The following is a 22,884-nucleotide window of genomic DNA, read 5'->3' as shown; positions in this document are numbered from 1 at the left end:
CCTCAAAAGCACTGGGACTAGAGTCATGTACCATCACTCCCAGTTCTTTGGCTTGCGTGTGTGTGTGTGCGCGCGCTTGTGTGTGTGTGTGTGTGTGTGTGCGCGCACGCTATTTTATTATTATTTTTGGCAGTACTGGGGTTTGAACATAGGGTTTTGTGCTTGTTAGGCAGCACTTTCTCAACCACTTGAGCCACATCTCCGTTCCAGTCAATTAATACTAATGCATTGTGTCTCATTTCCCTTAGGCGGGCCTGGGACCCTAACCACAACTCTCTAGACCAGGCCCCTTATTAACATTTAAAAAGTCAAGTTAAAGGTCATGAACTCCTAGTGCACACTCATGATTCCCTGGAGTTACCTGAAACACAGGGAGGGGAGAAAAGCAGGAAGTAGACCTGAGGACCTGAAGAGTGTGAGGCTGGATTGGAACTCAGGTCTCCTGCCTACCTTTCAAAGGCTTTTTCTCTACTGTGCTTACACACACACACACACAGGCTCCTTTCCTAGGGCTTCCGAGTTGCTCCTTGCACAGAGACCAGAGTTCTGTTTGGGTTTTGTCGTCGTTGTTAAATAGGCTAGAAAGGTACGAGGGACCCTTAGAGCAGGCTGGGGAACCGAAACACAATGGAGCCGAACACATTGCTGATTGTTTTCTAGTTATCACTTAGAAAAACGAAGCAACAAGTGAAATTAATTTTACAAATACGCTTATATGCTCAGTCTTTCTAGTGTTTTATATTTCAGCATGACACAATGGGATCCATGACCAGGGAGGGAACTGCTGGCATCCTTTCTTTCCCCAGCAGGTGCGGCAGGCGGCGGGGGAGGGTGCCCTTGACCCTGGGCCTCAGTTAGGAGCCCCTTGCAAGCCCTCCGTGGCCCGGGGGAGCAGAGACTTAAGAATCCACACCTTTAATTCAAAAGAAATTCCAAGTCCTCACTGAAGACCGGATCGGGGTGTCCGCCCGCTCCCCCACAGCACCCCGCGCTCCGCGGCTCCCGCAGGCGTCTCGGGGACGAGTGTCCGTGCGGTCTGGGGGTGCGTGGGCCCAGCGACCCTCGCCCACCGGCCGGGGGCGGGGCTCCGGCTCCGGCCCCGCCCACAAGCCCCGCCCCCTTCCAAGGCCCCGCCCCAGGGTCCCGCCCCCACCGGGTCGCCTCCTCCGCCGGCCCTGCGTCGCCGCCGCCGCCGCCGCCGCCGCCCGGAGTCGGGCCAGGATCCGAGCCGGGCCGCCATCATGCTGAGCCGGCTCGGGGCGCTGCTGCAGGAGGCCGTGGGGGCGGTGAGCCCGGGGCTGGCCGGGCCGGAAGGGCGGGCGCGGGGGCCGGGGGCGGGCGGGCGCACACCCCTCGGGCGGGGACCCTTCCCGGGCCCGGGCGCCGCTTCCGGGCCTCCGGTCGCCAGGTCGCGCTCCTCCCGCCCCGCGCGCCCCGCTGGGATCGCTGGTCCCCGGGGCGCGCCTCACCCCGGATCCTCCCCGGACCGCCCCACTTCCTCGCTCCCGCTCCCGCTTCCGCTTCCACACCGCTTCCTGTTTATGTTTCCTGCGCCCCGGAGCCTCCGCGGGCTCCCTGACCCTCTCCCCCTGAGCGATCCCCGTCCGCAGCCGTCGCAGCCGGTCCCCCGCGGGCCCCCGCGGGCGCTCCGGCCCGCCCTCCTCCCTGGTGCCCCGCTCGCGTCACTCCTCTCCGCCGAGCTCCGGGGCGACTCCACCAGGCCCCGCCCCGCGGGGTCCGGAAAGCATCTCCCTCCGCACAAACCAAACTGACCTTGAGTTCGGGAGAGGCCAGCCCGCCCCACCCGGTGTGCGGGACACGATTGACTTTCACGTGGTCAGTGTGTGTTTTGGCCGTGGTAGGGGTCGGGGAGGCCATGCGGGCAGGCCCAGCAGCCCACTGTGGTTCGCCCCATTCGGCATGATCACAGTGCAGTCTAGACTGGGGACAGACCCTTCTCTGGAAGAAGCTGGCAGTAAGGTTAATTATTTTGTCTGAGTTTTAAATCCACCCTCTAATTGATGAGTTTAGCTTATCAGTTGTCTCTGGAGAAAGGACCTTGGTTTCACTCCTTTCCTCTTCAACACCTCTCCCCCCACCCCACCCCCCCTCAATCAAGGCTCTTAATGATATCAGCCTCTGCCTTAGGCAAACTTGTGAAGAAAGAAATACTCTGCTTGACCAGCCCTGAGCTGGGAAAGGAGTGGAGAGGCTTAGGCATCCCATGGAGGTGAGGTTCTCAAATCAGCTTTCCTTCCTTCCTCCTTACCCCCATCAAAACATGTAGAATGTGTTTTGATCATCTAATGTATTCATACCTCTGGGGACCACTACACTTACTTGGAGGGTAGAGAGATGGACAGGACCTGTGTGATGCCCTAAGCCTGGGGACTAATTTCTTATGCTTCCAATGCGGGAAGCTCAGGCATCCATGGCCTGAGGAGATGTTGGGAGTGCAGATGCTTTTAAGTCAAGGTTTTCCACTCTCCATGGCAGAGTATAGAAGATGTTCTAGAAGTTTGACTGGCTGTGTGTGACTTCTTCCGGACTGGAATCCCCCTTTTCAGCTCCCCTCCCGTGTCTGGGGTCTAGATCTTTCTCCAGATCTTTCCACTCGCACCAGTTGGATGTGACTCAAGAAGAGGGATCCTTTTACTTGGTGCAGGGGGCTCATACTTATAATCTACTAAGAAGACAGATTTGAGGATCTAGGTTCAAAGCCAGCTTGGGCAGGCAAATCCTTATCTCCAACTAATAAGCAAAAAGCCAGAAGTAGAGGTGTGGCTCACATGGTAGAGCACCAGCCTTGAGAGAAAAAGTCTAAAAAGTCCTCAGTTTAAACCCCAGCACTAGTGCACGTGTGTGTACACTAGAGAGAGAGAGAGAGAGAGAGAGAGAGAGAGAGAGAGAGAGGAAGAAGAAGCTGCAGCTGCAGTTTGCCTTCTCTGTCCAGACAGAGTAGAAATCTTTATGGCTATTTCTTTTTTTTGTCGGTCGTGGGGCTTGAACTCTGGGCCTGGACGCTGTCCCTCAGCTCTTCAGCTCAAGGCGAGCGCTTTACCACTTGAGCTACAGCGCCACTTCCGGTTTTCTGGTAGTTTATTGGAGATAGGAGTCTCACGGTCTCTCCTGCCCGGGCTGGCTTTGAACCGCGATCCTCAGATCTCAGCCTCCTGAGTAGCTAGGATTACAGGCGTGAGCCCCAGCGCCCAGCCTATTTCTTTTTTTTTATCCTGTTGTTGGTTATGGGGCTTGAACTCAGGGCTTAGGCACTGTCCCTGATTTTTTTTTTTCAAGGCTAGTGCTTTACCACCTTGAGCCACATCTTCACTTCTAGTTTTTGGTGGGTAATTGGTGATGAGTCTCATGGACTTTCATGCCGGGGCTGGCTTCACACCTCCATCGTCAGGTCTCAGCCTCCTGAGTAGCTAGAATTACAGGTGTAAGCCACCAGCAGTGCCTGGCTCTCTCTCTCTCTCTTTCTCTCTCTCTCTCTCGTTATTATAAGAGCGATGTACAGAGGGGTTACAGTGTCACAAGTCGGGTGAAGCAGTACATTTCTTTTGGGACAGTGTCACTCCTTCCTTCACTCCCAGTTTTCTATATTGTCCCCACCTACAAGTTCTATAGTTCATTTTCAATGGAGTGTCTAGTGAGTACCATTTTGCTTTTATGGCTATTTAAAAAATAATAATTGTCTTTAAAAAGAAATCATTTGGTACCGTTTCTTTGGTCTGGCGTTAAAGTAGCTGGTTGTAGATTCAGGTAGAGATTTCGGCCCTCTCTGGGAGGCACTGGCTGACCTTTCTCTTGGGCCTCCCAGCCTTATTTGAACACTCCCTTTGATGGCAGCCCAGCTGAAGGTCTTCGGATGCTGTAACTGAAATCTGAGACTACATGAGACCTTCATCCCAGAAACAGCACTGGTGCTAGTGAAGGGTCCTCAGTCTTCCTCAGATAAGGCAATATGGGCACAGTGTATCCACAGTTTGCTGAGATACTTGGCAAAAAGCTGTGCACAGTCCTATTTAGCAACAGGTAGGAAGCAGAACTGTGATCCTCAAGGAGGTCTTCCTCCTGGAGAAGCCCAGCAGTAAGGAGGCCGTACCGAATGTCACAAGGCAGGACTATCGGGAAGAACCATGGATGCAGCCATTGAAGAAGGGTCACTGCACCTACAACTATCTTTGAAAGAAGTCAAGATTGCCAGCAACCAACGTGGGAATGCCTCCCTCTCCTCTCTCTGATGCAGTGCTGTCCCATACTCCCTGTTACCATGGCCTTCTAAACATTCTCCCTCCCTTTATCTCCTCTTTGTCATGACATTACCAGATGGATCTTTCCCCAACACTGCTCAGAAGGTGGCATTGACCTGCTTCTTGTAGAGAATATCTGGGCTTTGTGGCTTGGCCTTGGAGACCCACAAGGGCATTGCTGGCTTTTCCTCAGATGCCCTTTGCCCAGGTTCTTCTCCAGGGAATGAATGACCTCCTACACTGTTGAAATGTGACCCAGTTCAGCTTTGAGTTCAGGTGGGACCTCAGTAAAGCTTTCTTGGTTGTAGTCTGTTAGAAATGATCTCTCTTTTTTTCTGAGAGATCCCTTCTGCCTCTCCTGGGAATGCACACTGCTTTGTAAATGATTCAGTGTCATTTCACATTCTTGGCTTGGCACGTTTTCTGAGGACTGAGGCTTACTCTTCCTTAGATTTGCTTGCAGTATCTAGCAAGGCATCCTGCACCTAGTAGGGGTTCACAAGGTATTTCTGGAATGAATAATTTGAACAGACGGCCAGCTGTGTTGCACTAGAAAGCACATTGCTGGAGAGAGAAACGTGCAGGCTGGGAGGTTCCATGGAGCAGATGGTCCTTGGCTGGAGCCCACTAGGAGTTCTCAGGAACTAGACAAATGTAGAGGTCCATGGGCCCCCCATAAGTGTCCTGAGAAAAGACCTACAGGTGGAAATGAATACCTCTGGGATAGGAACCGTGTATGGTGTATTCTTTTTCTTCTGCAAACATTTACTCTGTCAGGAAAGAGATTGACCTTGTTTGGGAAAGTTTTCAGAGAAAATGGTGGTTATCAGTTCAAGGCCACTTCCAGCCAGAGTATGGAGATGGAGTGTTTGTGGAAAATTTTGGGGGGAGGGATGTCCAGCATTAGAACTCCCAAGGGCAACAGAAGAGAAAGTAGGGGGCTGGAGGACAGGGCATTGCCAGCTAAGGAAAGGTGTTAGAGGTAAAGCTAGAAGCCTGCGACACAAGAATAAAGCACGTTATAAGTAAGGCATTTCTTTTATAGTTTGCTAGTGTTACTTCTTGGCTGAAGAGAGCCTGCCTTGGCCTTGATGACTGATTTTTGTAGAGCAACTGAAATTGAGAGAAACCAGAAAGCTGTGTCTTTGCCATATTTTCCATCTCTATCATTTCAGCAGTTTTCCTGTGGGGAGTGTCCTGTGCATTCCTGTCTCCTGCAGCTGCAGCCTGATGGGGTCACATGGGAATGTGTGGTGTCTGTTTTCCCTCCAGTTGTGCTTAGCTCCTCTGGGTCAGGAGCTAAGGAATAAGGAGGGGAGTGTGCCAAGAGACTTTGGGTAAGATGTGAGGGCTAGGCCAGGCTCTGGTGGCCTGTAATCCTAGCTACTCAGGAGGCTGAGATCTGAGGATCGCGGTTCAAAGCCAGCTCAGGCAGGAAAGTCCCTGAGACTCTTATCTCCAATAAACCACCCAAAACCCAGAAGTGGCGCTGTGGCTCAAGTGGTAGAGCGCTGGCCTTCAGCTAAAGAGCTCAGGGACGGTGCCCAGGCCCAGACCAAACAAAAAAAAGATGTGAGGACTGGGCTTTTGTGTTCTGGAGTGATGACTTGTCAATATTCCCTGTGAAAAACTAGGAGTGGAGCTCATCCTCCGAGGCCTAGTGCCCACCTGACGTGACGCAGAGCAAGCTCAAGAGAGCACCCAGGCTGCCGGTGCAGCAGCGGGGCTCGCTCGAGGCCTCACTGAGGCGGTGTCTCTGCTCTCTCTGCAGCGGGAACCCAGCATCGACCTGCTGCAGGCCTTCGTGGAACACTGGAAGGGTATCACACACTATTACATCGAGAGCACAGGTAGGGCCTGCTCCGCCCAGTCTGAACCCCAGGAGAGAGACCAGAACCCCAGGAGGGAGCTGGGAGGAAAGTCTGGGCAGAGGGTCACCAGGTATCCACTGCCTAGAGTTGGGGCTGACCAATGAAGATGGGGACAGATGGATGGAAGGAAGGTGGAGAACTCTGGTCACTTTAGTCCTCATGGATTAGTTGATGGCCCCACCCTGACCTTTCCAGGAGAGGAAGGATGTGGGGAGACGAGGAGTTTGAGGATCTTGCTGTAAGGCAGAAGTGGCTCCGCTTGCCCTCAGCTTCTCCCCCACCCTCCCGCCCCCAGGCCTTCAGGCCCCAAGAGGAACAAATTTCCCCCTTCCTTAAGCCAACTGAAGGACATTTGCCTTAAAGAAAGCTGAGGTCATAGGAGAATGAAAACCAAGGTATAGAGCATGTCTGGTTCCTTCTTTCTAGGCTGACATCTCTGAGTGCCAAAGCCTTGAGTCATCTGTCTGGCCCACTATAACCACTTACTAAGGAACAGGCTCTCATTGGATACTCTGTAGTCAATTCACCCTTATTGGTGGATATAAACTGGTTGCTAGGAATGGAAATTCTGCATCCCTAGCTTTCCATCTCTACCAGTTGAGTATGGGTTTGATTCCAGCCTATCCCTTTCTTAAAGGCCTCCTTTTGAAAGTGTTAGCCCCCCGACAAAGTGGTTGTCTTTGGACATGATAAAGAACCCTTCAAGGGGTCTGTCACTTGAAATTTCTCAGATTTGGCACAGTAGACATTTGAACAACGTCACTCGCTAGGGAGGAATATCCCGTGCATCCTCATTGAGGGACAGCAAATGTGGCCTCTACCTACGAGATACTAGTATCACCTCCCCCAGCGACAACCAATGTCTCCAGACTTTGCTAAATGTTCCCTAGTGCATAAAATTGCTCCACAGTTGGGAGCCACCCCTTTAGGCTAAAGATCTGTTACCGAAGAGCTCCAGTCCACAAGAGAGTAGGACAAGGGCCAGCACTAAGGCTCTGCCTAAGGTGGGGCTTTGGCCCTTTAGCTTCCAGAATGGTTGCTAGACTAGAGGCATTGGGAGAGGATGAGGCAAGCTGCCTTGCTCAAGAGCCTATGCCTTAAAGAAAAGCTAGGGGGTGCTCCAAGGCCAGGCCCAAGCTTGGTGGAGCTTTTTCTAGCACTACACCCTGTGAGACTGCTTCCTTACACCCCACCAGCAGCTCCTCCTCCTCCTCATAGTGCTGGAATAGGAATGGCTGGTGTGCAGTCTGCCCTCTGCTTTGTGAATAACACTGCACTGCCTTCTATGAATAGAAAGAGGGTATACATAGGCCCTAGAAGTGTCACTCAGGAAGGGGCTAGAATACAGCCGCTAATTCCTATTGACAGATCTTTTGCCCGTAGTTGCCAGCCTGGGCCTACGTCTGACAGGCAGCTCTCAAGACTTTCCATTCTTTGTGCTCACCATGTATCCCTGTCCCCAGTGTGGAAGAAAATGATGCTGGTGCCTTCTGATACCGTCCTGGGACAAGCAGAGGGCCACGTCCTGAGCCTTGTCCACAGGGACTTCTGTATTTTCAAACGCATTAGGATCAATTGTAAACTTTCACTTCTTGGGGGCCCTCAGCCCCTCCCCGCAACTGCCAGGCATGATTTCTCCCTTCTGGACTTGGCAGGAGGAAGGTGCTGTTTGCTTGTTGTGGGTGGGTTTTTTGGTTTGTTTGTTTTTGTCCATATCGGGCCTGGGTGCCATCCCTGAGTTTTTGTGATCAAGGCTGGTGCTCTGTCACTTGAGCCACGGCACTACTTCAGGTTTTTGAGTGGTTAATTGGAGACAAGAGTCTCACAGGAACTTTTCTGCCTGGATTGGCTTTGAACCGTGATCTGCAGATCTCAGCCTCCTGAGTAGCTAGAATTACAGGTCTGAGCCACTGGCACCCAACAAAAAGGTGGGTTTTTTTTGTTTTGTTTTTGTCGGACATGGGGCTTGAACCCTGGGCTTGGGCATTGTCCCTTAGCTCTTCAGCTCAAGGCTTGAGCCACAGTGCCACTTCTGGTTTTCTAGTGGTTTACTGGAGTCTTATGGACTTTCCTGCCCAGACTGGCTTTGAACTGTGATCCTCAGATCTCAGCCTCCTGAGTAGCTAGGATTACAGGTGTGAGCCACTGGTGCCCAGCTAAAAAGGTAATGTTTTTAACTCTTTCACTACCCATTCTTGTATCGTGAAACTCATCTAGATGAGAACACCCCAGCCAAGAAGACAGATATTCCCTGGCGGTTGAAGCAGATGCTGGACATCCTGGTGTATGAAGAGAGGCAGCAGGCGGCCGCAGGCGAGGCGGGGCCCTGTTTGGAATACCTGCTGCAGCACAAGATCCTAGAGACCCTGTGCACCCTGGGCAAGGCTGAGGTACGCACGCCCTGAAGACCCCAGCCAGCCTCCTAGGCCAAGTTTTCTACCATCCAGTGTTCTGACTTGAGAGTGCGAAGCCAGGCCGGGGGGTGGGTACTGTGGCTCTTCTCTCTTAGCAGAGATGGATTGAACACCTAGGACGTGTACGGCATGCTGGGCTGTGTTCTAGATCCAGACATTAAGGGGCAGGATCATTGTAGACAGGATAATTCATGGGGGATTGGTTCCAGCACCCCATTACCCCATTTCTCAGATAGCAAAATCAATAGAGTCCTGGAACCCAGCCCCATGGACACTGAGGGATGTCCTCAGCATTGTGTGTGTATGTGTGGTGCTAAGGATGGAACCCAGGGCTTTGCATATGTGAGGCGAATACTCTTATCACCAAGCTACCTCCCAGCCCTTCCTCCTCCTATACCTTTAAATAATGTCTAGATGACTTACAATGCCTAGTACTGTGTAATTGCTATGAAAATAGTTGTCACACTGCATTACTTAGGAAATAACAATAAGAAAAGTCTGTACATATTCAGTGCAGATTTGACATTTTTGGTTCAAAAATACTTTCCTTTTCTTCTGGTCCTAGGGCTTGAACTTAGGGCCTAGGTACTGTCTCTGAAATTCTTGTTGCTCAAGGCTCATACTCTACAACTTGAGCTACAGCTCCACTTCTTTTTTGGTAGTTTTGGTAGTTTATTGGAGATAAGAGTCTCACAGACTTTCCTGTCTGGCCTGGTTTTGAACCTTGATCCTCAGATCTTAGCCTTCTGAGTAGCTAGGATTACAGACGTGACCCACCACGTGCCCAGCTTGGTTCAAATACTTTTATCTGAGGTTGGTTGAATACACGGAAGCAGAATCTGCAGATAAGGAGAGCCAGTTATCATCAGGAGTGGGGGCCGGACCCAAGGAAGGCCCATTTCAAACATGGTGGCAAGCAAAGGAGGCCTCTGAGCTGTGACTGAGGAAGTTCTGAGCCCTGTAGCTCTCTGGGGAAGAGTTCTGGGAGATGATAGTGACCTGGCCTCTGACGGGTGCTCCCTTCCCGACCCAGTACCCCCCAGGCATGCGGCAGCAGGTGTTCCAGTTCTTCAGCAAGGTCCTGGCCCAGGTGCAGCACCCCCTGCTGCATTACCTCAGCGTCCACAGGCCTGTGCAGGTGAGGCTCAGGAGCCCAAGGGGTGTCTGGGCACAGGATCCCCCTTCCCTCCATCCTGTTCCCCTGTATCTGTCCTGCTTCCCTAACAGAAACTTCTCCGGCTTGGTGGGACAGTCCCCGGGTCCCTCACAGAAAAGGAGGAGGTCCAGTTCACCAGTGTCCTCTGCTCCAAGATCCAGCAAGACCCAGAGCTGCTCACTTACATCCTAGAAGTAAGCGCATCTGCAGAGCACAGGAGCGGGAGGACCCACACCCAGGGGGAGCTCCTGAGTCCCTGCGGCAGAGGAAGATGGGTTCCCAGGAGGCACTCTAGGCCCAGGCCCTGTCTGTTGTTCACCTTGCATTTGTCTTTTTAGTTGTCGTAAACACACATAACACTGTTACCATCCTTTTTAGTTTATGTACTGGTACTGGGGCTTGAACTCAGGGCCTCACACTCTTTTTTTTTTTTTGTCAGTCGTGGGGCTTGAACTTTGGGCCTGGGCGCTGTCTCTCAGCTCTTCAGCTCAAGGCTAGCACTCTACCACTTGCATTACAGCGCTACTTCTGGTTTTCTGATGGTTAATTGGAGATAGTCTCACAGACTTTCCTGCCCAGGCTGGTTTTGAACCAAGATCCTCAGATCTCAGCCTCCTGAGTAGCTAGGATTACAGGCGTGAGCCACTGGGGCCTGGCTGGGCCTCACACTCTTGGTTGGCTTTTTTTTACTCAAGGCTGGCACTTTACTATTTGAGCCACAACTCCACTTCTGGAGATAAGAGTCCCACAGACTTTCCTGTACTGTCTGTGGCCTTGAGCCACAAACCTTAGATCTCAGCCTCCCAAATAGCTAGGGTTACAGATGTGAGCCACCAGCACCTAGCCATCTTAATGTCACCCTGCACTTTTAAGGAAAGACCCCAAGCAATGGAATGATGTTTGCTGCAACCTGGCCTCCTTTTACCGTCTTTTCAGGGTAAGAAGATCATAAGCAAGAAGAAAGCTGGGCCTCCGGACCCAAGCAGCCACAGGGACAAGGACTATTCCCACAACAGTTTTCCTGACGGACGTCCCCAAATGGATGCGGTGCCCCATGGAGCCCGGTCCTTGAACAGCCACCTGCCTGCTGAGATGGAAGGGCCAGATGGTGGCCCTGGGGACAGCAACCTAATCACCTCCCTCCTTGGGCTGTGTAAGAGCAAGGTGTGCTGCAGAGAGGGCAAGGGCGGCATGGCAAGGGCGGGGGAAACTGGAGGTGGTATGGGGGGGCTCGATGCCAGTCCCTCAAGTTGTCTTCCCATCCCTTAGAAGAGTCGCGTGGCCCTGAAGGCCCAGGAGAACCTGCTGCTTCTCCTGAGCGTGGCTTCCCCAGCGGCTGCCGCCTACCTGGCCCAGAGCACCCCCTGTTGCATCGCAATCGCGGAGCACCTGTGCCAGCTGTACCGGTCCCTGCCTGCCTTCCTGGACCCCGCAGACATCGCCACTTTAGAAGGCATCAGCTGGAGGTGGGTCGTTGGCCTGAGAAGGCCGGACCACATCCAGGGCTGGTTGCTGTCTGGGATGGGGGCTCCTATTAGCCACCTTCTTCCTGAGTTCCAGCCAGTCCCCAAGGGCCCCCTTTGCCCCCTGAAAGCATTATTTTTGTTTCTGACTACAAAGCCCAACTAACTGACCCCTGTCACCAAAGGTTCCAGAAGTAAGATATCCTTGAGGAGGGCCTTGAAGCTTCTGACAGCCTGCTTCTTCTCCTGCAGGCTGCCCAGTGCACCGTCGGATGAGGCTTCCTTCCCTGGCAGGGAGGCTCTGGCTGCCGTCTTGGGCTGGTTTGATTACTGCGACCACCTTATCACAGAGGCACAGTCGGTAAGCAAGGGCGGGATTGGGCCAGGGCTCTCCTGGGGCTCTGCCTTGCTGTCTTGTCTTGAAGACTACTGCAGCAGATGCATGGTAACCTGGGAGTTACCAGGACTCACCAGGCCCCTCTGGCGTGTTTGGTGCTGTGTGAAAACGTAGTGGGTCTTTAGGTTGATTGTGAGAGGTGTAAACTCACTGCAGTCTGGCTCTGGCTTCCAGGTGGTTGCAGCTGCTTTAGCCAAAGCCGTGGTTGAGAAGCTGTTTGTGGGGATTCTGCAGCCCCAGCTCCTGCACGTGTAAGTGTCTGTCTAGTTCCCTGTCCATAACCTTGGTCTGCACCAGGCTCACCCATTCCACCACTGCCTCAAGTCCCTTTCCAGCCCAAAGGCTGGGGAGCAGCTTGATCAGAGTTACATCTGTGGACTCCACTGGCCGGTGTTAGCCAGGCCTTTCCCCCATGTGCACGATGTGGCTCCGAGCCACTTGGGCTAAATGATGTTCTCAGTAGGAGTGGGAGGCACCAAAGATGAATGGACAGGCGTGAAGGGTTCCGCACCCCTACATCGGTTTGCTCTGTGTTCCTCTTCACTCTCTCCTTGGCTTGGCACATTGCTAGCCTGGCTAAAGTGCCTTCTCTCTCCACAGATCTGAGCAGAGCATCCTGACCTCCACTGCCCTGCTCACGGCCATGCTGCGCCAGCTCTGCTCCCCTGGGCTGCTTCAGGAGGCGGTGGTCTTCCTCCTAGGCACCGACTCTCAGCCTGCAGATACGGAAGATAGCCCTCGTACCCTGTGTGCCCACCTCATTGCACACTGTGACCATCTCTCTGATGAGGTGAGGCAGGAGGACCCTCATCTCTGCTTGCCTACCTCCCCCAGACATTTCCTGAGCACTTCTTCACACTTTTGCTAGCTTGCCCAGGTGTTTCCACCTCTGAGACCTTGGGCCTCTCAAAGCAAGTGGCCAGACTGTTCTGGTCATAGTAATGCTCTATGATCGCATGCGCTTTGTGGCCCTGTGTATTTTGCAAACTGCTTTCTCACTTATTTGACTTAGAGACTGCAGCGTTCAGAGACCTAGAGGAAGCAGTCCAGTTTTGTTTTGTTTTTAATGCGGAAATGGAATCACAGAGAAGCCAGTAGGACTATCCAGACTTCCTGCTACCTGCCTCCTTCCCCCCACTTCCCCACCCTTTGAAAGTCCCTGGCCAAGAGAGCTGACTCTCAGACTCACAGGATCCGTAGTTCCTAGGCACCCGGGAGCTGGGAGGGAACTGCTAGCCCAGATCCTGCTGACCCCTCTCGCCCCAGATCAGCATCGCTACGCTGCGGCTCTTTGAAGAGCTACTCCAGAAGCCCCACGAGCAGATTGTCCGTGCTTTGGTCCTGTGCAACCTCGAGGGCCGCCTGTATGTGGCTCGGAGCTCACCCGAGCCTGAGAGCTATGAGGACACCTTGTAAGTATAACTGAGAGGAGCCTGGGGCTGCCCTGGGCCCACACCTGTGCACATCCGTCCATTCATTCATGCATGCTGGTCCCCGGGCTACAGGGACCTGGAGGAAGACCCCTACTTCACAGATGGCTTCCTCGATTCTGGCCTTCAGCCCTCCGCAAAGCCTCGCCCAGCTCCCACCACCAGCTCTGATGGTAAAACAGCCGTTACAGAGATTGTCAACAGGTGAGGAGGTCAGGCATGTGTGTGTTATCTTTGGGGTCCAGGGGGAGTGGGTGGAGCCTAGGAAGCAACTCTACACTGAGGCTCCTGTCTCTCAGCTTCCTCTGCCTGGTCCCCGAGGAAGCCAAGACCTCAGCCTTCCTAGAAGAGACTGGGTATGACACGTACGTCCATGATGCCTATGGACTGGTAAGTGGCGACTCCTATGTTCCTCTCCTTGTTCTTGCAAGCTCTGGGAGTGAAAACCCTTCAGTCTGCCTACGTGGCCCTGAACCCATGTCCCGGAGAGTCACCCTGCCTTCCCCCAACTCTGCTTCAGTTCCAGGAATGTAGCTCCCGCGTTGCCCCTTGGGGCTGGCCCCTGGGCCCTGCACCCTTGGACCCCCATGAGCCGGAACGGCCTTTCTTTGAGGGTCACTTCCTCCAAGTGCTGTTTGACCGCATGTCCCGGATTTTGGATCAGGTAGCCTGCAGGACTGGGCCCTAGGAAGATTCCAGGTTGGGTCTTTCCAGAGTCACCCCTCATGGGCTTCCCAGCACCCCAGCCTTCTCCCCTAGCCCCCACCCTTCACCTTTCCCCGGGCAGGAAGCCCCATCTCGCCTCTGCTCCACACGCCCTAACACGCTCTGGCCCTCAGCCCCAGGGAATCCATGACACATACACACATCACGTGAATCTCCCACCCCCGCACACATTCACACCAGCCAGGCGCCTGGCTGGGGGAGTGCAGAAATGCTCACCACCCCTGCCAACCACCCCTCACCATGGTCCATCTTGTTCCCTACAGCCATACAGCCTGAACCTGCAAGTGACCTCCGTCCTGTCCCGGCTCGCCCTCTTCCCCCACCCCCATATCCACGAGTACCTTCTGGATCCCTACATCAACCTGGCCCCTGGCTGCAGGAGCTTGTTCTCTGTGCTGGTCAGGGTGAGGATCTGGTGGGCCAAGGAGGGGAGGGGTCAAGGCTGGGGGGTGGGGCACACTTGCCAGTGCCAGGGAAAGCACAGGTCTCCCGCCCCCCACCTCCCAAGGCATGACAGAGCCAGGAAAGTCCCGAGCTGGTCTTCATCTCAGTCCTCTCTGATTCCTGCTGTAGGTGATTGGGGACTTGATGCAGAGAATTCACAGGGTACCCCAGTTCCCGGGCAAACTGCTCCTGGTACGAAAGCAGCTCATGGGCCAGGTGCCTGGGGAACAGTAAGTAATTGAGGGGACGGGAAGGTGTCTGGCCACTTGAGTCAAGTCCTGTGGCCATGGGCCCACGGATGCCCAGCCCCGCTTTTCTGTGTCCCCCCCTCAGGCTGGACCACCAGACCCTCCTCCAGGGCGTGGTTGTGCTGGAGGAATTCTGCAAGGAGCTGGCTGCCATCGCGTTTGTCAAGTTTCCCCCACATGGTCCTCACCTGAACCTCTCCCCACCCCCGGAAGGGCAAGTCTGAGCCCGGAGCAGCACGGGCGGGGAGACTCTTGTCTGCACCTCTGCCCCAGAGCGGCCTCCTGCCTGGCCCTGCTGGCCTCTGGATTGGGGGCTTTGGTGCCTGACTCCAGACCACCTTGGCCTACTCCCACCCAGGCCTGGGCTTCAGGGACATGTCAAGAGACAAAAGAGCTGGCTTTCCAGGAGGCAAGGTGCCCTTGAAGTCTTGGAACAGCCAGGTGATGGCTAATGAGCCCCAGACCCGACCCTCGCGTGTTGTATGACCATCCCCCTGTATTGACTGTGTGTGGGCGGGGCCCTGACCTATACCAATCCAGGGGCAACAGAGAATGAGATGTTGGCTCCAAGGCTGGCCAGAACCCCAGCCCGAGAGAGAGAGGGGCCACAGAGTTGTCTGTGTCACACTAGGTACCCGGGAAGCTGCTGAAGTGTGACAGGTTCCTCTCCCGTCTTCTTGGTTTAAGTGGCAGCATGGAGAGGCTGCAGACAAAGCCCCCCTTTCCTACTCAGCCTTCCTGGAGACTTGCAAGATTCCCAACCGCCTCATGGCAAATGCCCAAAGCGTGTTCCGCGCCCAGGCGGGGGCAGCTGCTAATGAGAACCTTGGCGCAGCTGCAGCCAGGGCGGGCGAGGGCCTGGGAGCTGGATGCCAGGCTCCAGCTCCAGCTGGTTCCTCTCTGGCGCCTTCTGAACCCGTCTCAGCAGGTCTACAACACCTGGGCAGAGAGGTCAGAGACCAGAGGAGGTGGACTTTCCCCTCCAGATCCTGCCTAGACCCCAGGGTTCCCGATGGAGAGCCCTCCTAGGAGGGCATTAGCTCTTGGGGTGCAGATGAGGCAGGACACCCCCTAACTCTAGACCCCTGAGGTCTGGTGGGGAGGAGCCACGACACGGGAGGCTTGTTCTGGTGGTGTTCTCCCTGTGTGCCCTCCGCGGCTGGGGCTGCCACCCCACCCCGCCCGAATCTGTCTCGACCTGCAAGAACACTTGGGCGGCGCCAGGCATTACCTCACAGCGGGACTGCAGTTGCTGGCTGGGCTCCTGGGCAAGGAGGAGCAGGCCAGAGCCCCTTTCGCTTCCTTTTCCTGCCCATGCCGCTTCTACAAGCTGGGCACAGGTTGCCAAGAGGTGACATGAAAGAGGAGGAAACTCAATGACCTCTACCTCTCCCACATTCCTCCCAGCGGGGGAGGACTTCATGCTGCTGTGAAGCACACACGTGTGCGCGCGTGCGCGCATCCGGGTGCTGGTAGGTGATGGGAGCCGATCTGGAGGATAAACTGAATCTGGACTCTTAACGTTCTTAAAATATTCAGGGGTATCTGGGCATCATAGACCCTCGCCTCTGTAATCAAAGCACTTTGGCATTTGTATGGTGTCCCCAGACAGCACAGCAATAAATGTGTGATTGTGTGGACACCGTGGCTCTGCCTGACCCCTGCCTGAGATTTCTCTGATACTCAGAAACTAAGATGTCTCTGCTGCTTTTGACTCATCTTCTACCCCAAGAAACTCAATGTCCAGACCTAGAAAGAGGAGTGGGCTCTGGCAGTACAAACCCAATACTCTTCTCCCCAACCTGGGAACCAGATTCCTGGCTCACCTAGGACTCAGCCCAGCTGTCACAGAGCCACCCTGAAGGGCAAGGCTAAGTGGCAATGTCTGCGTGCTGCATAACTTTCAGCAGAGAACAGTGGGCCTGCTACCTAACCTTGTCCATAGATGTAGAGGAGAGAGCACTTTGCAGTAAGGCACTTGTTCAGCATGGGCAACGACCTTGGCTTTATCCCAAGCACCATAAGAAATAATGTGTGGCCAGGTGGTGGTGGCTCACGCCTGTAATCCTAGCTACTTAGGAGGCTGAGATCTGAGGATTGTGGTTCAAAGCCACCCCAAGCAAGAAAGTCTGGGAGTCTCTTATCTCCAATTAACCACCAGAAAACCGGAAGTCGAGCTGTGGCTCAAAGTGATAGAGCAGTAGTTTTGAGCAAGAGAGCTCAGGGACAGCGCCCAGGCCCTGAGTCAAGCCCCATGACCAGTAAAGAAAAAAATGTATGCGGAGGGGGAAAGGGTACTCTGAGGATCTACCAGGGTAAGGCAGGCTGAGAAGTTGGAGAGGGTCCCTCCAATGGCCTCCTTTCACCTGCGTACACAATTCACCCAGGGAGCTTTGGAAAATGCCCCGTCTCCTCCAGCAGTTTGGCCGACACAGGCAGGACTGTGTGGTCCAGTAGCTCTCTGGGTGATTCTAATGTGTGCCCAGTATTGAAAACTACCAGGCTACACAAAGGCACAAGGCCTATGTGCCTCTGATCATATAAAATATTTATCAGAATGAACTCCAGAATAAGGCCCAACAGGCTAAATAGTGGTAGTATCATCTAAGTGGTGTGGGCTGGGAATTGGGAGGGGTGTGTGTGTGTGACAGGTTTCCCCAGACACTAAGAAAGAATGTCCTCAGAGGGGCCAAGAACTCCTACCTGGCTCCTCAGTCTATAGTGACACTCAGAGGATGCTCAGTCACCTTAGAGGCCGTGATCAGCACATCATATATTTTTGTTTGGCCGTCAACTTCATTTTTTTCCCCCTAATTCTTTTACTTAAAAAAAAAATCCTAGCCGGGTGCTGGTGGCTCACGCCTATAATCCTAGCTACTCAGGAGACTGAGATCTGAGGATCATGGTTCAAAGCCAGTCCCGGTAGGAAAGTCCGTGAGACTTATCTCCAATTAACTACCAGAAAACCAGAATTGGTGCTGTGGCTCAAGTGGTAGAGTACTAGCCTTGAGCTGAAAAGCTGAGGGACAGCGCCCAGGCCCAGAGTTGAAGCCCCATGACTGACCCTTCCCCCAAAAAATAATTCTGCCATGATTCCACTGGGCTGAGGGAACTGGGGAAAAAAGGGGGGGGGGCGGGAGGGTGCCATCTGGTTTGGATTAAAATTGTCAAAGGCAGAAGGCAGGATAGGAAACCAGTAGGATGAAAGCCCTAGGAAGCTCAAGGGGAAGGAAATGTGGGCAGAAGGCTACACTTAGTGTTCCCCACCACTCAGCCCCTAGCAAGGTCTTTCCTGGGAAAGACCCCCCCCTAAGGGGGCCCATCCCAGCAGGACAGGAGAGCTGGCACGAGCACTGGTGGGCCGAGATCACCGTGGAGAGCATGGGTCACTTGCACCCACAGCCCAGTGGCCATGCAAGAGCATCTGTACACATAGGGGCACCGGGACACTGTTCCCCAGCGGTGTCTGGGTGGCTGTGGGCAAGACCAGGGGACAGCAGTTCTCCAAGACAGCCTGCTCCCTATAGGCATTTAGGCAAGAAATGGTTGTAAACAGCACTGTTTACTCAGTAAGGAAAACCCTCCGCCAAGTTCTAAATGCCCCAAAGGCTCAGCATGCAGCCTTTATGAAGAATACAGATACAGAAAATAAGGGAAATCCATCTGCATTTTAGAAAGCTCCCCTCTCCCTTGAGGAGAAACAAACATCATGTGTCCTCAGGGCAATTCAGTCCTTGAGCTCTGGCCCATATGCTGGGTAGAAGGCACTGTCCAATCGGATGCAGTGTGGGTCTGTCTCCTGGGAACCTGGAGTGGCACCCCTGCATCCAGTGCATTAAGATCCCTGACTTGGGTAGCCGCCTGCCTGCCTGCCCGCCTGCCCGGCAAGGAGACCAGGGCTGCTGCAATCACTGCCCACATCACCCTATCTGCTCACTGGGACAACAGAGGAGTCCTGGAGTCTCTGTAGGAGCTGTTTCTGTAGATCTTCCTCCATCACCTTCCACCAAAAGTAGTTCTCACTCCGAACCTTTGGCGGCTCATCTTCCATTCCTGGGTTCCGAAAAGCCACGGTCACCAGCACATTCATGCAGATGCCGTCTATATTCTCTCTGCCCAGATGCTGCAGTCCCAGCAAGCCCTTGGTCTCTACTGCCAAATTGTGCAACGTCAGACACTCCTGTAGCAAGCGCAGGATGGCTACCTTAATGCCTCCCCTCTGCTCCATGGGGGTAAAGCCACAGGCGGTGATGGGTAAGTGAGGTACCCCCGATGTACCCACCAACACCCACACTGTCTGGACACTGGTGAAGGTGGCTACGAGCCGCTGGCAGACCAGACTGCACGGGAGCTCCTGGGGCAGAACAAGGGGATGGCTGGCCTGCTGCAGGTACTGAGCGGCTAACTCTACCACATACAGGACGTCACGGGCCCGCAGTGGAGCGGGCAGGGACAGCCGAGGGTACCAGCCAGCCTGCAGGGACTCTGCATCTGCTTCCTTGGAAGTCTTGAGAGTTCCACCTAAAGGAGGTGGAAGGTGTTTGTGTGTTAAGAGAAATGCCTAAATATGCATCTAGGCGGGTTAGTGCGGAGGCCGCCTGCAGAGGGGGGGACTCCGCTCACCAGAGGACAAACCAGGGGGAACGTGGCAATGGACCCCTGTTCGCATGCCACCAGTTGGGCTGTACCTGTGGGGCGAGCGAGGAACACAAAGCGGATCCAGGAGGGACCCCGCTCCTCCACAGACAGCAGAGTCACAGGGTCACAGTGCAGTCCAGCCTCCTCCTTCACTTCCCGCCGCATTGCCTCCACGATGGTCTCCCCAGGTTCCATCCTCCCTGCTGGGAGGTACCAGGACCCCCGGCACTCCCTCTTGGCTTCCTGGATCAATAGCACCTCATCCTGAGGGGGGGGGTGGAGAGCAGAGAGAAAGTCTTCATGCCTCCACCACCGCCAGGCTGAGCGCTCCAGGAGAGCAGTCCCACAAGCAGCCTGCTTTGCCCTGGGGGCCCTGTTTTCAAAAGCAAGGGCCCAAGACTCCCTTCCTGATGGACACCTTCAGGATGTCCAGGAAGTGGGTCCCTGGGTGGCCAGAGGCTGCAACTAGCTCCTGCCTACCTCCCTCTTTGGGTTCAGAGAGATTTCTGTTGTAGGAAATGACCTGAGATCCCTAGGAACTGACAGGGGCAGAGACCGGAGGGGGTGCCACCTGTTCACAGACCCACTTCTGTGTAGGTGGTGGTGTAGCTTCACTCCCTGTGGGGCTTACAAACTGCTTATGGTGGTCTCCACTCTGGCGTCAGAGCTTTGAAACTCACTCCCACCGCCCACACCACCCGATTACCCTGGTCCTTAGAGTTGCTATCACACTGACTCCTACAGTGAGGGGCACCAACAGGTGCTGGGGGGGAGGGGGGCGGGGAAGGGGCCCGGGGCCAGCTGGAGCGTAAGCTTCCCATTACTATCTGGGGAACCAAGCGAGGTCTGAGAAGCCCTGGGTAGCCATTGCAGCGACTTCTAGGCTGGGGCACCGAACTGGACTAGGGAGGCATAGCTCAGCCCTCCCCTTGGGGAGCTCAGGCCTAGCGGATGGGACGGATGCCCTCTCAGGCCTCGGCCGCCCTCCGCCTCCTCCCGTTTTTCCGGACGCCAATGTCAGAGTGCTTTGCAACACTGGGGATGCGAGTGCGGCCTGCCGTTGGCTGTTTGCTCGCCGGTCCCCTCGGGGGCTGAGCGGCGGCGCGCGCCCCAGGCCTGGCGGGCGGAGGCCGGCGGGCGGAGGCCGGCGGGTGGAGGCTCACCTGCTCGTTGAGGAACACGGCCACCACCACGTAGCAGACGTTCTTCCGCAGCCTCACCGGCACCGGCGGGTGGCCGGCGGGCTCTGAGTCATACCTGTGCACGAGTAGCCCCTGGCCCCCCAGCACGGCCGCCAGAGCCCCCGCCGGGCTTTCCGAGGCCATCAGACGCCCCTGGAGGCGGCGAGCGGAGACCCTGCGGACCCTGCGGGGATGCGGGACGGCGTAGGCCACGCCCTCGCCCCGCCCCTGCGGCCTCCGGCCGGCGCTAACGCGGAAGTGCCCGGCGAGCCCCGGCTGCTGATAGGCTGCGCGTCATCCAGGCCTGCGCGTCAATCACAGGGGGGGGTGGAGCCAGCCCGGTAAGAGGCGGGGCGCCGCGCACCGGCCACCGGGACCTGCCAGTTTTGCTGTCTTTTCCGTTCTCCAGCTCTCTGGACGCCTCGGGCCGCCAGCTTTCTTACTAATTCCCCCAAGGGCGCACTTGCCCGCACAGGTTCTGACGGTGACGTCATTTAGATGGCGGGGTGCAGAGCGTCGGTGGCGTCACTGCACGGTGACGTCACACCGGCCTAGGCCGGTCCCTTGGACACTGTTTACCTACCATGTGCCATAAAGTCGGGAATTACCGGAGATGATCACTTCCCAAGTCAGTTTCTTGCTGCATTAAACTGTCCTGAATGTCACCACGTAGCCAGAGCGCGGGCTTCTTTGTGCGGCCAGTCCTGGGGTTTGAGCTCAGCGCCTGGCACTCCTGTTTGGCTCTTTTCCGCTCAAGGTTGGTGCTCTACCACTTGAGCACCTCCACTTCTGACTTTTTGCTGGTTAACTGGAACTCTTTCTGCCACAGCTGGCTTCAAACCTAGATCCTCAGATCTCAACCTCCAGAAGGGCTGGAATTACAGGCGTGAGTTACTAGAACCTCCTTTCCCATAGACTTCTATCTTGGAGATTCTGATCTGTTTGGAGAGCTGGACATAGACCTAAAAAGTGAACTCAAGGGGAGAGGCTAAGTGCTAAATGACTGGTCTGAGGAGATATGTGAGGGGAGGGAGGTCCAGGCTGATGGGAAGGTGGGGCAGGGCAAGGGCTGGGAGGAGGGATTTGGAGCTGAGAGAGGGCCTGGGAATCAGTGGCCTAGCTGCCATCAGAGTCCCCCTGCTCACTACATTTCCCATAACGTCTCAAGGCCTCTCTGCTGCAGACTAGAGCCTTGGAGGGCAGAAGCAGTGCCCTCCTGCCCAGCACGTAGGGCCTGGAGTATGGGAAACAGGGTGTGGGTTTGTCTGGCCAGCTCCTGCTTCTCTCTGAGCCTGACCTTTCCTCCTCAGAGCTTCCTCTAGCCTCCTCTGAGGAAAGCTAGGCAGAGCCAGCTGGGAGGAATCTTTGAAGCAGGCCAAGTCTGGACTCCTCGCCCTACCCAAGCTATCCCTTTCCTCTCCCTCCTGCTGGCTCTGTGCCTGCCGTCACGGGGACAGTGGCTTGGTGGTACTGACAAGGCTTTAGACCTCAAGCTAGACATCTAGCCAACTGCTGACTGGCTTGTTCTGTGCCCCTGGGTAAGTTGTGACCCCAGTTCTTCATCTGTCATGGAGGGTCACAACAGCCCTCCTTTTACAGAGCTGTTGGACAGCCAAGACATGAGGGGAGGAGCTGACTGAATTGTCCAACACTGGGTACAGTTGCCAACCCTCCAGCCTGAGCCTCTTGGCCACAGTAACTTGTTGCTACCACATGGAGACCTCCCCTTATGAAAGATGCTGTAGTGGAACTGGACTTTGCTTTCAGTAATCCTAGGCCCATTGGACTGGCCCCCTGGGCTCATTTCACATGCTGGTGTTGAGCAAGGACCCTGGAGACAAGACCTGGGAGAGGCTTTGGGGCATACCAGTGATCCACAATGCCGCTGACCCCAACCCCCCCATGGAAACACTTTCCTCCAAACCACTGAAGTCGGGCTGATTGGCAGCTTGTCAGAGTCTTTGCTGTATGTGAGTGTGTTTTTATCCCTCAGTTTTCCCATCTGTGAAGTGGGGGCAGCGTTGGTCCTAGACTCCTTTCTGCCTCCTAGGGATGATTTGAGACGGTGAGGTCATGTCTCGGCTGGGCTCTGAGAGCTTTAGAGGCGTCCTAAGATAAACACCAGACAACCTAACTGCCTGGAAGAGCAAGGCTGCCACAAACCGCAGCTCCTTTCCCCACTGTCGCTGGGGAAGAGCCGCCTTCGGTCAAGTGGGCCTAATCATTCCCATCGTGGAGCCACACTTGAGGCAACAGCACACAAAAAAGCCTCCCATAAAGCACATGCAGAAGGTCCTCAAGGACTCTCCCTGGCCCTTCCCAGAGTGCCGAGGGACACAGCAAGCAGGTGGTTCGGTGTGCGCTGGCTGGCGCCTGGGGACCGGTCTCAGGGTCTGGGTGCTGTCTCTTAGCTTTTTTGCTCAAGGGCGGCACTTTACCAACTTGAGTCCATCTTCATTTCCAGGCTTTTGGTGGTTAAATTGAGACGAGTCTCACGAACGTTCCTGCTTGAGCTGGCTCAGAACTATGATCCTGAGATCTCAGCCTCCTGAGTGGCTAGGATTGCAGACACGAGTCACGCGCACCTGGCTTAGAATGAGTTTCTTAGAAGCCTTTAGGGTGAGGGAACAGCAGTCAGCCAAGACGGAAGAGGGACATTG

General features: G+C 55.0%; 3 protein-coding genes across 4 annotated transcripts in view; 2 read left to right on the top strand and 1 right to left on the bottom strand.

Annotated features, from left to right (window-relative positions):
* Window positions 1–2,336, top strand: part of Dmtn (dematin actin binding protein) — a 33,144-nt gene extending 30,808 nt beyond the window's left edge. The window contains exon 16 of the transcript XR_006145354.1: window positions 2,321–2,336. The gene's annotated coding sequence lies outside the window, so the exon portion shown is untranslated. The remainder of the gene's footprint in view (window positions 1–2,320) is intronic.
* Fhip2b (FHF complex subunit HOOK interacting protein 2B) lies at window positions 1,191–16,043 on the top strand. Its single transcript, XM_042667234.1, has 17 exons — window positions 1,191–1,286; window positions 6,028–6,106; window positions 8,345–8,517; window positions 9,575–9,679; window positions 9,769–9,891; window positions 10,634–10,861; window positions 10,967–11,163; window positions 11,413–11,521; window positions 11,732–11,808; window positions 12,158–12,347; window positions 12,824–12,969; window positions 13,063–13,191; window positions 13,287–13,377; window positions 13,508–13,651; window positions 13,977–14,117; window positions 14,287–14,387; window positions 14,491–16,043. Exons 1-17 carry the CDS (start codon window positions 1,242–1,244, stop codon window positions 14,627–14,629), a joined length of 2,217 nt encoding a protein of 738 aa, XP_042523168.1. The 5' UTR covers window positions 1,191–1,241; the 3' UTR covers window positions 14,630–16,043.
* Nudt18 (nudix hydrolase 18) lies at window positions 7,397–20,431 on the bottom strand. 2 transcript variants are annotated; one of them, XM_042667240.1, is made up of 5 exons: window positions 20,207–20,431; window positions 19,094–19,307; window positions 18,325–18,926; window positions 16,905–16,908; window positions 7,397–7,407 (listed from the first exon to the last, which is right to left on the bottom strand). In XM_042667240.1, the coding sequence occupies exons 1-3, from the start codon at window positions 20,366–20,368 to the stop codon at window positions 18,331–18,333; spliced, it is 972 nt and encodes a 323-aa protein (XP_042523174.1). In that variant the 5' UTR covers window positions 20,369–20,431; the 3' UTR covers window positions 7,397–7,407; window positions 16,905–16,908; window positions 18,325–18,330. The 2 variants fall into 2 exon arrangements, with proteins under 2 accessions (XP_042523174.1, XP_042523173.1); XM_042667239.1 differs by lacking the exons at window positions 7,397–7,407; window positions 16,905–16,908 and having other exon boundaries at window positions 17,949–18,926.
* Window positions 20,432–22,884: the final 2,453 nt, after the last annotated feature.

Source organism: Dipodomys spectabilis, unplaced genomic scaffold (genome assembly GCF_019054845.1).
Source record: "Dipodomys spectabilis isolate Male_0828 unplaced genomic scaffold, ASM1905484v1 ptg000380l, whole genome shotgun sequence".
NCBI lineage: Eukaryota > Metazoa > Chordata > Mammalia > Rodentia > Heteromyidae > Dipodomys > Dipodomys spectabilis.
This window is presented reverse-complemented; position numbering and strand designations above follow the sequence as displayed.